Here is an 11609-nt window from a genome sequence, read left to right as displayed (position 1 = left end):
ACAAAATCTAAAGAGTAAAACAAGCAAACAAACAAAAAACATGATGCTATTCCTATAGCAAATATGGAACTCAAGTGGAAAAGAAGTTCTGACTCACAATACAATGTTCACATGCAGATTAATAAATAACCATAATGTTAATTTCAGTAATTAATATAAATAAATTTACTTTTATTACAGAAAAAACACCAAAATAAAAGTAGAAGCACAAAGTGAAAATAACTGCATCCCTGTATTTTCTTTTTTTCAAAATGAGATCAGATGACAGGAGATGATCAGAATAAACATCATTATTACCTAGCAACAAAAGGTCTCATCCATCAGTCAGCTGTCTTGTTATGTCAACATAACCTTTTAGCCTGGACATCCGTGTGTCTCTCCTCCAAATCTGGTTAGTGGGCAGAAGGACTGAAGCCACAGTATCTCTGTCAGGCAACAATGACTCATCGAGCACACCCACACACAAAGCTGCACCGCAGCTCGGACATAAGGTCAGGATCTGGCTGCAAGAGCCAGACGCAGCCAGGTCGCTTTGGAGTTGACAAAACGCCAGAAGGGGAGAAATCAGGCAAAGAGGCACTCCTAAATGAGGTTAGAGAGATGATGTCAGCTTCCAATGTGCTGACGTGAGAGCTGATCTTCAAAGACAAAGAGTTTCTCAGCACACAAAGCCATGCTGGTCTCTCAATCATACACTCTTAGGCAGCAGATGTTACTTCACTTTATCCTGCCCTCAACGGGACAAGGGGTGGCACTTGAGTGCATACTGACGTCCTCGTTTTCCAGTCAGAGCCTAAAGTGTTTCATCAGAAATACTACTTTGAAAGTAAACTGTAAAATGTAAAACCAAAAAGCACTGCTGCTCAGTTTTTCTTTGACTGGAGAGAACAAACAAGCAGCATTACCTATTTAGGAGTCAGTTCAGAGCATTGCTGCATTCAATCCATCAACTTGAGCTCTGCATGGACCACACCCTGTCTCCCTCTCTGCTTCATTCGCTTTATAAAATACGAGGGGATTAGACTTCTCTTTGCAAAAACATGTCCTAGACGGGATTTACTGCCAAAGACAGCAGCTGCCCTGGTGCTGTTGGTGACACCACAGTTTGCAGAATAGAAATATAGTCTTGATAAACTCATCTATGAAGAGAAATTACAGTTTTGTGAAAGATTTGTGCAGAGAATTTTTTTAAATATATTTTAAAAGTTGTTTCTGAACAAAAACTTAACTCTTAAAAAGACTGATTTTTCTCAGCAAATATATTGGTTTGGAGTTTGAAAAGTTCAAAATCCAAGTTTGCAATGTTTGTAAGTGGGACTTTGGAACTGTTGCTCCTTCAAATTATCTGTATCGACCTATTGGGGAAGATTTGTGAGAGAATGTGGTAAATCCTTGATATCATGAAATCGGTGTGTAGTAGACCAGGACACAACTGAGTTATCGTCTTAGAAACTGATAACATTCACAAGAGAGCATTTTTGCCCTTCAGAAGAATGAAGTTGTTTGGTTCACCAGGATGATTGGAGTTGTAGTTGCAGTTGTTGCTTTCATAAATCCATTTAAACCCAACCCACTCCAATGAAAATTGTATTTTTAGTGTAACACATGTTTTTGTGGCATTTTTCTGATGACGAAGGACATAAATAAAAAAATTTAATCTAAAAACTGCATTTCTGAGTATTTTTTTTTTATTCAAATTGTGGCGAATCAAGAGCAGATGTGGGAAAAAACTTGTAGGTGTGACATAGAAGTTACTACGGCAAGCCACAAGCTACCTGGTCTGTTCCACTTTTTATACTTCCATCCTTCCTGCACAGCTGCTGCTCACCATTTTTGTTGCACCACTAATGTCAGGTTGTGATTGTAGGGGCTGTAAGCTGGTGGGAGAGCATGTAAAGAGATGGATGACAGGAAGAAGAGGTGGGTTTACGCTTACGATCCTGCCCACCACTCAGAGATGAATTTCTAATAAACTAATGTTGCTCTGAAGAAACCATGTTTTAGAAAATGACTTTTTTTGGGGGTTAAAACCAACATAATCATAAATTAAAGCTTCCCAGGAGCGCTTTTACAATAGATCAAAAAATATTATTGGAATAAAAATCATCTGCTAAAGTTTTCTTTGAAACAAAGCTGATTCTTAAATGACATGCAGTGTTACTGGCACAGCTGCTGTATAGTTTGTGTTTTATGAAGAATTTTAGGCACAAGTTTATGTGTTATTAAAGTACGGCGTTAAAACTACAACAAAAAAGCTCCACCAAATACAGCTGTTATCCCACTTTTTAGAAGCAATTTTCTTTAAAATAAAGTATACTTACAAAGTTCACAAAGTAGAAACAGTGCCTTCAAAGCAATTTATGAGCTCTGTCTTAGTGACTTTTAGTGTAAAGCCTGCTAGTACAGACTGGCGGTTTAGTTTTAGTCCAATTTAATCACCAGCCAGGATGAAGCAATAAAAAGCAGACGCACACACACAAAAGCATTTTAGCTCACAATACACATGAGCTTTTTAAAACCAAAAAGAATTCCTTCTGGCGTAAAGGTAAACATAATTAAGGTTAGAGAGCCTTAAAGCAGCATGATTAATCCTTTTATAGCGATTAATAACGCGATGCAGAAAGCTCTTTGAATTAATTGGAGCTGAAAGCTGAAAGTTTATTTGTTACACAACTAAGCACCAAAGTTTAATGGCTTTTGAAGAAAGAAGTCAATTCACTGAGCCACAAAGGAGCCTTCAGAAAAAAAAGTAAAACGTAATCTGCAGGTCTCTTCAATGACATCATGCTTGGCAGCCGCTCAAACACCAAGGGAGAACATGTATGTTTTTGCAGCTTGAAGCTAAGCGTGACACAGTTGGGTTCTGCCCTTCTTCAACTTCCAGACCAAAGCATATCCATGCATAAAAAAAGATAAGGATGAAGTTAAGGCACAGTTCATACAACTCATAAAATCACCATAAACTTGTTCACAAATAAATCTATCGCAGTTAGTCATGCAAATCAACCCAACGGGAAAAAGAACAGCCTCCACTGCCAAACTAAAACACAAGAACATCCTGAAATATTTTAACTCTTATTTTGTATTCCAGTCTTGCTTCATTTAAAGAAACACTTAAAAAAAAATCACGGCATCAAAACCCAAAAACTACATAAATACATGGAAACAGAAACTTAAATGTAAAGATGTTGGCCGGTATTTAAAAATACAATTTGATGCCCAAATGAAATTATTAACAAAATAAAAGCACTAAAGAAAACTTTAATTTTTACTTCAATTTTCCCCAAAAAGTTGTTGTTTTTAACTAAAATAGCTGGTATAAATGTTCAAGACAAAGAAAAATGTCCTCCTCACTCTTGTTAGACCCTCACGCAGCAGAATGAGCAGTTTGTGGACTCACCTCTGAAGTGCACAGAAGATCAGATGAGCGGCCGTCTCTGTGAGTGTGTGCTGGCTCTGACTGAGAGCTGCAAATGTGATCTGGCAGAGCAGCTTTAAGACAGGAGGAGACAGAGAGAAGGAAGAAAAAAAACAAAAAAAAAAAACAGGGAAAGCATGCAGGACATGGGCGAAACCTCGTTCACTTCTCATAAACAATGACCTCAACCAGGAATTTACGGTCGTCTCTCCGAAAGTTCTCATTGGTTCTGAACTTGTGAGGAAAATATTGCACATTTTCAAGGACCAATGAGAGTTGAAATCTAAGGTTTGTGCTGATCTGATGTGTGGACATGACCTTTCTACTGTTTAGAAAAGATGAAGGAAGTTGCTGAGATACTTTTTTTCTAGTCTCTCTTCAGTTCTCGCCTCACTAATTTCCTTTTTAGGTAAAAAATAACTAATTAGCTTGACTTTGTTGGTTTAAACAACAAATTCAAAACATAAACCGATTCCAAGTTTATAAAAAAAAATGCTCCAGATGTTTCTGGTTTTGTCTTTAAAGTCTGTTTTTCCTTAAAAAAATGTTTTTTTCATTGTTAGGTTAAGGATCTTAAAGACCAAAAAGCCTGATATGTTGTGTTAATGGTTGTCAAGGTTAGTGAAACATCAACTGTCTATTATATAAGTCTCTGTTGCCTTCAAACATATGAAGGATGACGGTCATGCATGCAGCGCTATGAAGCTTCAGTCATTTCTCACCATGTCTCAGACTGAAACTCCATCTTCCTTCGTGGCAGAATTATACAATGCAAAAAAATTTTGAATAAAAAAAAAAAAAATTGGAGGAATTTGCAATTAGAGAAGAAAACTTGGAGTCCTCTTGGAGCCTGCACTAAGTTGCTTTTCAGAGAGGCAATTTCCTCCCGTCATCTGTAATTTGTCTGCTGACATTCTTCAGCACACTTGAGGGAGTTGTGTCCTTATTAGGAGCACGTTACCTGATATTTGGCACAATTCACTCACAGCAGCATTTAATGCTGTTGTTTCAGACTGAGTCTGGATTTCACACTCACACCACCTACGTTTCATAGATCACAGATTATTTTTAAGGATTACATGGTACTCACTTGAATTGTTTTTTACTGAAATAGGTTATAAAAAAACGAACATTTTGTTGGACGCACTGAAAAACCCCACCTTGCCTCTGGTGGAAGATTGGCGTCAGTTTTCGGAGGTGCAGCTGCCATCAGTGTGTGACTGTAAAGCACCTTGAGCGTTCAATGAAGGCAGTAAACTGCTATAAAAGTATACGCCATCAGTTGTAACCTGATAAGGGGGGCATCAAACATTAAAAACTTGCCCTGAATATGGTCACAGATCCACTCTTCCTACATTCTAAATGTGCGATCTCCAAATGTTGTAGCTTCAGAGATTAGAAACCTTGTGTGTGTCTTACTTTATAGAAAGAATCTTCTGTCAAATTAGTATAACTCTGATCAAATCCAATTTTTTCATAGGAATGAGATGCTCTAGGCTCCACGGGTTCATTCCAGAAAAAATAATAAAAAACAGGCCAAATGAAGATCAACAACACAAGCTTTTGCTCATTTAATGCTGCACGCAAATGAACAGGTGAGAGCATATTTACACATATGTAAACAGTACCTGCAACAAGTAGGAGTGTTCAGACAAACACACGTATTCACAGCCACATATGCCTGCAGGCTTTACAGCACACACGCCTTCACACGAAGAGGAAACTTGGAGAGTGTAAAGATAGAGAGGAGCACAGTAGGCCTCTTTGGTCAGCAAACACAAAGACGGAGATCAGCTTTTGCAGGGTTCACATTAGTCGATGTGTCATTTACACACTCCTCACAGGACAGGTTTTTAACTTTTCAGAGGTTGTCTTGGCAACAGTGTTCAAACAGTGACAAGTTGCAACCACTACAATGTACCTAACAGGATGAAAGCATTTTTAACACCCATTTCATTTTTTCCAGAACCTCAAAGAGCACAAGGTACAAAACGTAAAAGTTTGGAAATACAGAGAAACAAAAATGAGTGCAAATTATACAGCATTTCTTTCTTTATTATAGCTCTTAAAAAATAAGTTTCAGAAATGATGAGGATGTGGAAACAAACAGAACAAAATAAAATGAGATTCCTGCACAGCAGAAGATAACTATGAAAGGAAAAGCCGTATCTACAAGCCTGTTCTTCCTTTCACAAACAACTACTACACCTTTTTTAACTCCATCAAGCCCACCCTGGAATACTTTTCATGCCCTCACTTTTTTGTTTTTGGCTGAAAAAGTCTAACAATGAAAAAAAAAAAAAAACACCCTCGCTACACACTTAAAGTTTCCTGGCCTGCACCCAAACAACAGAGTCGCCATGGAGACGTCCGATCAACGCTTCCTGTTGAACACATATCAGCCGCAGCAGAACTCTGCGACCAAAACAGCTCACGAAACACCAGCAAAGCTTTAGGACAACTCTTTTGGTACAGCCTTAACTCTAAAGCACAGTTACGATCTTTAAATCCCGCTTACCCATCATACCTTGTTCTGCATGGCACAGTCAAAAAAATAAAAAAATAAATAAAAATCCAGCATGAACATTTGAGAGAATTATTCTCAGAAAGGCGACCTGTTCAAGTATCAGCTCATATCGTCTAATGATCTCCTTTTGGAGGGGCTGGAGCTGCAGCACATGAATGAAACATTTGCCACACATAAAAAATCTGCCTGCTATCATTTTTTTCCCTGACAGTCTATAAGCTCATGAATATACGTTCCTGCTGCACAGACGGAACACGAGATAGAAATATTCATATTCTCGTCTGGGGTTTTAGATGGTTGTTTACAAATTTTTTAAAGAATAATCAGACAAAAATGAGCTGGAACTTATATAAAATATAATAACTTGACAAAGCATTTTTTTAACAAGTACAAAACTTTTTAGAAGATTATATGAAAATAAATCACTTTTTTATGCCTATAATCAAGTATTTTGTGTCAAATTCATATATCTAATGGTCTTTCCTAAAAGTTTATGAAAAAATATTACATTGATGGAAAAAGTTATAAAGTTCAGAGGATGTACTGATTTGGCAAAAAAAAGAAAAAAAATCAAACTGGGATTTATGAGGATTTCAAAGCTGTAAGGTCAAGGGGGTTTGGCTTTATAAAATAGTGGAGGGGAATGGCACCAGGTTTTTTTTCATGTCAGCTCATCTGGATCTGGTTTTCACAGAGGGGGCTCCTACATCTGCTCCTCTAAAAGGAGGTGCCAAGTCTTTCTCCGTCACAGTCTGAGGTCACAGATCCGCAGCTCACCGCCAGGACACAGCGCAATCAAGCCGTCACACATGAGAACATAACGACAACCGAAAAACACCCGCCGAGTATCCTTGACAGAGATGGATGATTTAGCTTTTTTTAGAAAGGGAGGCTAAATGACGGCCCCGTCCTGAAGCGGCTCTACTTCCCAGAGCACATCCAGTCATAGGGTTACCAAGCTAAAAACTACAGTTCCCAGGCACTTGTTTGTAACCAAATGTACAGTAAGGTTGATCACAGAGCCAGCTTGCCCTCTGACGCACAGAGATAAAGCAGCAACATTCAGAGTCAGACCAAAAAAAAAAACAAAAAAAAAAATCATAAATCTCAAGTACAATAAAAAAAAACATCAAGCATCAGCTGCATGCATACCAATATAATTCTTTTGGGATATTCTGTACACCACCTGATCTAGTGGATCGTTTTTACACACTAAGACATGCTGAGTTGTGTAAAACTGTCAATTCAGCAAATAAATGTTGCTGCAACCAGCAATGGCAGGAACTAAAGAGGAGTGGAAAGACGGAGATGAGGTAGAGAGAATGATTTGTCTAGAAAGGAGGGATCTGACCAAAGCAAAGACGGCAGGAGGAGCGAGGCAAAGTGATCATAAACAGATGAGTGAAAGTTGAAGACTCGGGTTCTGATCTTTCATTTCAGCTGGAGTCGGGGGAATGTTTAGGTCTGTGCTCATCGATGGTTTTTACATCCGTAAATGGTTGAAGGAGTCTGTGAATGGCGGTTCGGAGTCGTCCATAGGCAGCACCAGACGCGTGCCCCTCATCACCAGCTCGTGATCGCCGAATGCTAACTCTCTGTCCAAGTCATCGGAGGCAGCGCCGGCGTAGCCCGGGCCGCTGCTGGTGTGGGTACCTGAGGCGTCTGTACTGACCGTGATGTCACCGTAGGTCAAGTTAATGTCGCCATCCGTCAGGATGAGGTCAGAGTCGTCGTCCTTCAGCTGGCCTTCATTCTGGGGGAAAAACAACCAGAATGTGGTTTGTGAGTCTGTTGAGAAGGAAGGAGTTTCAAACTGAACATGTGTGCCTCATAAATAACAATAAGCCTCCGAGATCAGAAAACTCCTTGACCAGCACAGCTCTTGCATGAACCATCATCTGACCTCATAGGCTTGAGGGCTGGTGAGGAAGCGGGCGAGGGGGCCACAGCAGGGAGGCAGCGTGGCTGTGAGGGGTGGGCCGCTGTGAGTCAGGATGGGCTTCAGGTAACTGGAGAAGGGATCGGTTAAAGAAGAGAGGCTCTAAAAATGTTAGAAACAGCTACAAAACTCATTAATGTTGGACTAAAACGGGACTCCCCCTACTGGCACTCAACAGGTACTGCAATATCTTAAATCCCACAATTACTGAAGTAGCGGGAAGGCTGTTTTAAACTAAAAACGTTTGATTAAACACAGCTTTCATAACACAAAAAATACAGTAAGTATGCTGAGCTGCTGTGTTTAAAGGATACTTGTGGTCAAAGTTGTACCACATTCTGAAAAGCCAGGCACTTTCTTGTTTGGTGCTTCTCCTCTCGGATCCATCAGTGACACTCATCTAAATCCAGGAAAATATGTTCAGTTTTGATCTTTTTATCAATGCTGCAAAGTATTTCTTAAACATTAATACTCACAGAATTCTCCTGATCAGAGTCAACACCAACTCTGTCAAAAAAAATAAAAAACACAAAAAAGGAAAGAATAAAATCAGATATTATGGTTAAAGACATACATTTATTTTGAAGGCGTATCTCATTTTGCAACAGGAAAGTAAATTTCATAACCATGTCAAGGAAGTATAATTGCTTCTGAGTGACACTTGATGTTAACATTACATTAGAATTGCTCCCAATCCTTGCTAAAAAAAAAAAAAAAGTGCATTGATTATAATTAGAGTCAAAACCTGCTTAATTTTAACAAATAAAACTGCTCTTGATGGTGCATCCAATCCAAAACTATTCCTAGGATCAAAAATGTGGAAGCGCTTTATTTTTCTTAAGATTCACTGAAAAAAAATTTTTTTTTCCATTCTAGTTTTACTATATATTTTCGCTTTTCTTTTGAAGACACTCAGAGAAAAGTTGAAAACAAATCACTTCAGAATTTGTTGATTTTTCTTTGGGAAACAGAAATAGTGAAATACGAGTGCAAAACAATGATTTGTCCTCAATAAAGGAGGTAGACAAATTCAGATGAACCCTTTTCTATTTTACTTTAACTTGTGAAAATAGCTGACAGTTTAATTTTGGCATTTTTGTGTTTGCTCTGAGCAGTCAGTTCTACTAATGTTAATTCATTTCACATATCTTATACATTATAAAAAAAATAAAAAATAAAAAGAAACATCCTCTGGGCCAAACACCAGAAGAAGAGAACTTCATGCAGTTCAGTGATGTTCTATACCGTATGCGCTGGCAGGACAGCATCTGCATGGTACCGCCGCCACAAATCCAAACGGTGAAGAAGACAACAAGAAGAGTAGTAGAGAACATCATCTGACGGGCGTACGTGGCCGTGTCCCTGATGGACAAGGCGAACGTCATGGCGCCTCTAAGACCTACGAAAGCACAGCAGCATGGAGTCACCACAAATGGCCTTTGTGATGAACTTCCTCATATGAGCATCACTCGCCTGCAAACATCATCATGTGCTGGAAGTTGGATCTGATCTTGTAGCGTCGCCCCAGATTAAGAAGCAACGAGAGGGGATAGATGTTAGCAGCTCTTCCCAGGAACACCGCCAGCTGTGGGGCAGCGAGGTTAAGGAAACGCCAAGCAGAACCTGTGAAACCTCCACGTTGCCATGGTTATTTACGAACATATGGAACAAGTCAGAAAGGAAAAATGTACAAAAAGATACAAAAGCTCCAACGATGAACATCGGATTAAAGACGTGGTTCTGGAAGGTGAACAAGGTCAGACCCATGTAGGAGAAAATGAAGTTCTCCGCCAGGAAATTCAACAGTTCAAAGAGCTAAAAAAAAAGGGAAAGAGCAGCTCTCAGTACAAATATGAGCAAACTCAGATGAAGAACAAAACATTTTAGTAAAAAGTTATAAATTCAAAAACAGTTTTTAGTTTATACTTTTGGCCACCATCAACTCTGGTTCCTGTTTACTGAAAAGAAGGTGACCACTCCAACAGTTTATTTCTTGATCATGAAAAACACTTTGAATAAATAATACTCTACAGATTAACATGTGAAACTTCAAGTATCAGTTTATTTTATATTTTCATTTACCCTCATCAGAAGGTGCTATAATAAAAAAAGGTGCTTCATAGGTTAATTAGCTATTCTAAATTGCCCCCTAGGAGTAAATGTGAGTGTGTGACCCTGCAACTTATTCAGTGTGTACCCAACTGTAGCTGGGATAGGCTCCAGCAGCCCCATGACCTTAAATGGGATTCAGCCGGATGTTATTTTAAAGGACTATATTCTAAAAGTTGAAACAGGAAAGGCGGCTGCAGTCACACCTGCTTGGTTCTGTCCTGAGACTCAGGGGACAGGTTGTTGTAGGTGTAGTGGGCCTGCGTGATTCCACAGAACAGCACTGACACCACACCTGCAGAACACAGCAACAAACGTACAATTAAAACTGCTGTTTAATATTTTTGTCATGACAAAAGCAAAACCGCTTTACTTGGCAAACCCTTGCAGGAGTGTTCCTGCTTTTTTCAGGTAAATAGACAATGATGTGTTGATGTGTCTGTGTTTGTTACCTGTGAAGCCACAAGCCTCAGCCAGCAGGAAGGTGCTCCACGACATGAGGAAGAAGAGCGCCGTCTCCAGCAGCTGGAAATCCCTCAGCTTGGTGAATTTGGTCACGTACAGCAAACAGTTAAGGGCCAAAACCCAGATCAGGTTGTTTGTGTTTTAAACTTCAGCTGCTTCGCTGAAAACTGTTTCAATATTTCATTCTATAATCTGTCCAAGTGTTCCTTTCATCATCATTTAAGAATCATTTTACACAGAAAATCTAAAACTAGAAAGAGTCAACGTGAAAAACATCTGCCATCTAAAGGTAAGATAAAAGTGAAAAGATATGAGGGCGGTGACGACTCCGGTGGCCACGCCGAGCGCAAAAGAGCCGCTAAAAACTCCCAGGAACATTCCGAAAGACTTCAGCAGAGCCGTGGCCTCAAAGGTGTGGCTGTTGTCTCCTTGTGGCTGGTATGCTACAATAGACCTGATGTAACAAAGTGCAAACATTTGATGCTCATGACCTATACACACATGATATTTGCAAAGAGGAAAATCCTCTCTTAATCAGACAGTAACCATGATAGAAGACCTGTTGATAGAAGATGTGTGTTGCAGCAAATGCTTCATCAACCAGCACAGTCCAGACTTTACTGAAATGGTTGACGTTAACGACAGGGTGTGTTTGTGCTGTGCATAAATGACTGCAGATACAAGTTTTTGAATGAAAGTAGTAAAATTGCATCTCTGTGACCGAGTCCCAGACCTCCGTCTACCCTCTCAGGCTCATCTGAGCAGAGGTCCACATGTGTCTTTGGAGATGTTGAAGATTTATCTGATCCTAGTAGAATATTTCCTAAACATCTTTACTGAGGGGCGTCCAAATACCCCCATCCCAAAACAAACAATTGGAGAGTTATGGCAATCTGCAACAAAAAACATGCTTTCATTTGAATCGAAAATTAATATTTTTAAAACAAAAGGATTTTTAAACTGTTCTCCTATTAGTGCCAATTGCTCCAATGGTTTGATCTTCCTTAAGGAAAAGCTTATAGAAATGCTGGGTTTACGAGGTGTTGGAATGATCGGAAAAATAAATGTCCCACTCAGAAAACAGGCAGGATTAACATCAGAAAAACATTAAAATCTGAATGCAGGATAACTTCCTGCATCAAAATAAAGAT

At 39.3% G+C, this 11609-nt stretch overlaps 2 protein-coding genes across 5 annotated transcripts in view; both read right to left on the bottom strand.

Annotated features, from left to right (window-relative positions):
- fhl1a (four and a half LIM domains 1a) overlaps positions 1–4483 on the bottom strand; it is a 13793-nt gene extending 9310 nt beyond the window's left edge. The window contains exon 1 of one of the 2 annotated variants that reach the window (XM_024284156.2): positions 3401–4483. The gene's annotated coding sequence lies outside the window, so the exon portion shown is untranslated. Of the gene's footprint in view, positions 1–297; positions 321–3400 lie in introns of those variants that run through there. The other variant, XM_024284157.2, reaches the window with a different exon arrangement.
- Positions 4484–4959: 476 nt separating this feature from the next.
- Positions 4960–11609, bottom strand: part of slc9a6a (solute carrier family 9 member A6a) — a 15223-nt gene continuing 8573 nt past the window's right edge. For 2 of the 3 annotated variants that reach the window (XM_024283901.2, XM_036213843.1), the window contains 10 exons: positions 10771–10912; positions 10446–10551; positions 10200–10288; positions 9586–9699; positions 9358–9469; positions 9130–9283; positions 8361–8391; positions 8199–8284; positions 7849–7954; positions 4960–7698 (listed from right to left, as the gene is read on the bottom strand). In XM_024283901.2, the coding sequence (XP_024139669.1) occupies positions 7429–7698; positions 7849–7954; positions 8199–8284; positions 8361–8391; positions 9130–9283; positions 9358–9469; positions 9586–9699; positions 10200–10288; positions 10446–10551; positions 10771–10912 (1210 nt within the window). In that variant the 3' untranslated portion in view covers positions 4960–7428. Of the gene's footprint in view, positions 7699–7848; positions 7955–8198; positions 8285–8360; positions 8405–9055; positions 9284–9357; positions 9470–9585; positions 9700–10199; positions 10289–10445; positions 10552–10770; positions 10913–11609 lie in introns of all 3 variants that reach the window. The other variant, XM_036213844.1, reaches the window with a different exon arrangement.

This window comes from Oryzias melastigma, linkage group LG10, assembly GCF_002922805.2.
Source record: "Oryzias melastigma strain HK-1 linkage group LG10, ASM292280v2, whole genome shotgun sequence".
NCBI classification, from domain to species: domain Eukaryota; kingdom Metazoa; phylum Chordata; class Actinopteri; order Beloniformes; family Adrianichthyidae; genus Oryzias; species Oryzias melastigma.
Note: the sequence above shows the minus strand (reverse complement) of the source record. Positions and strands in the feature narration are given on the sequence as shown.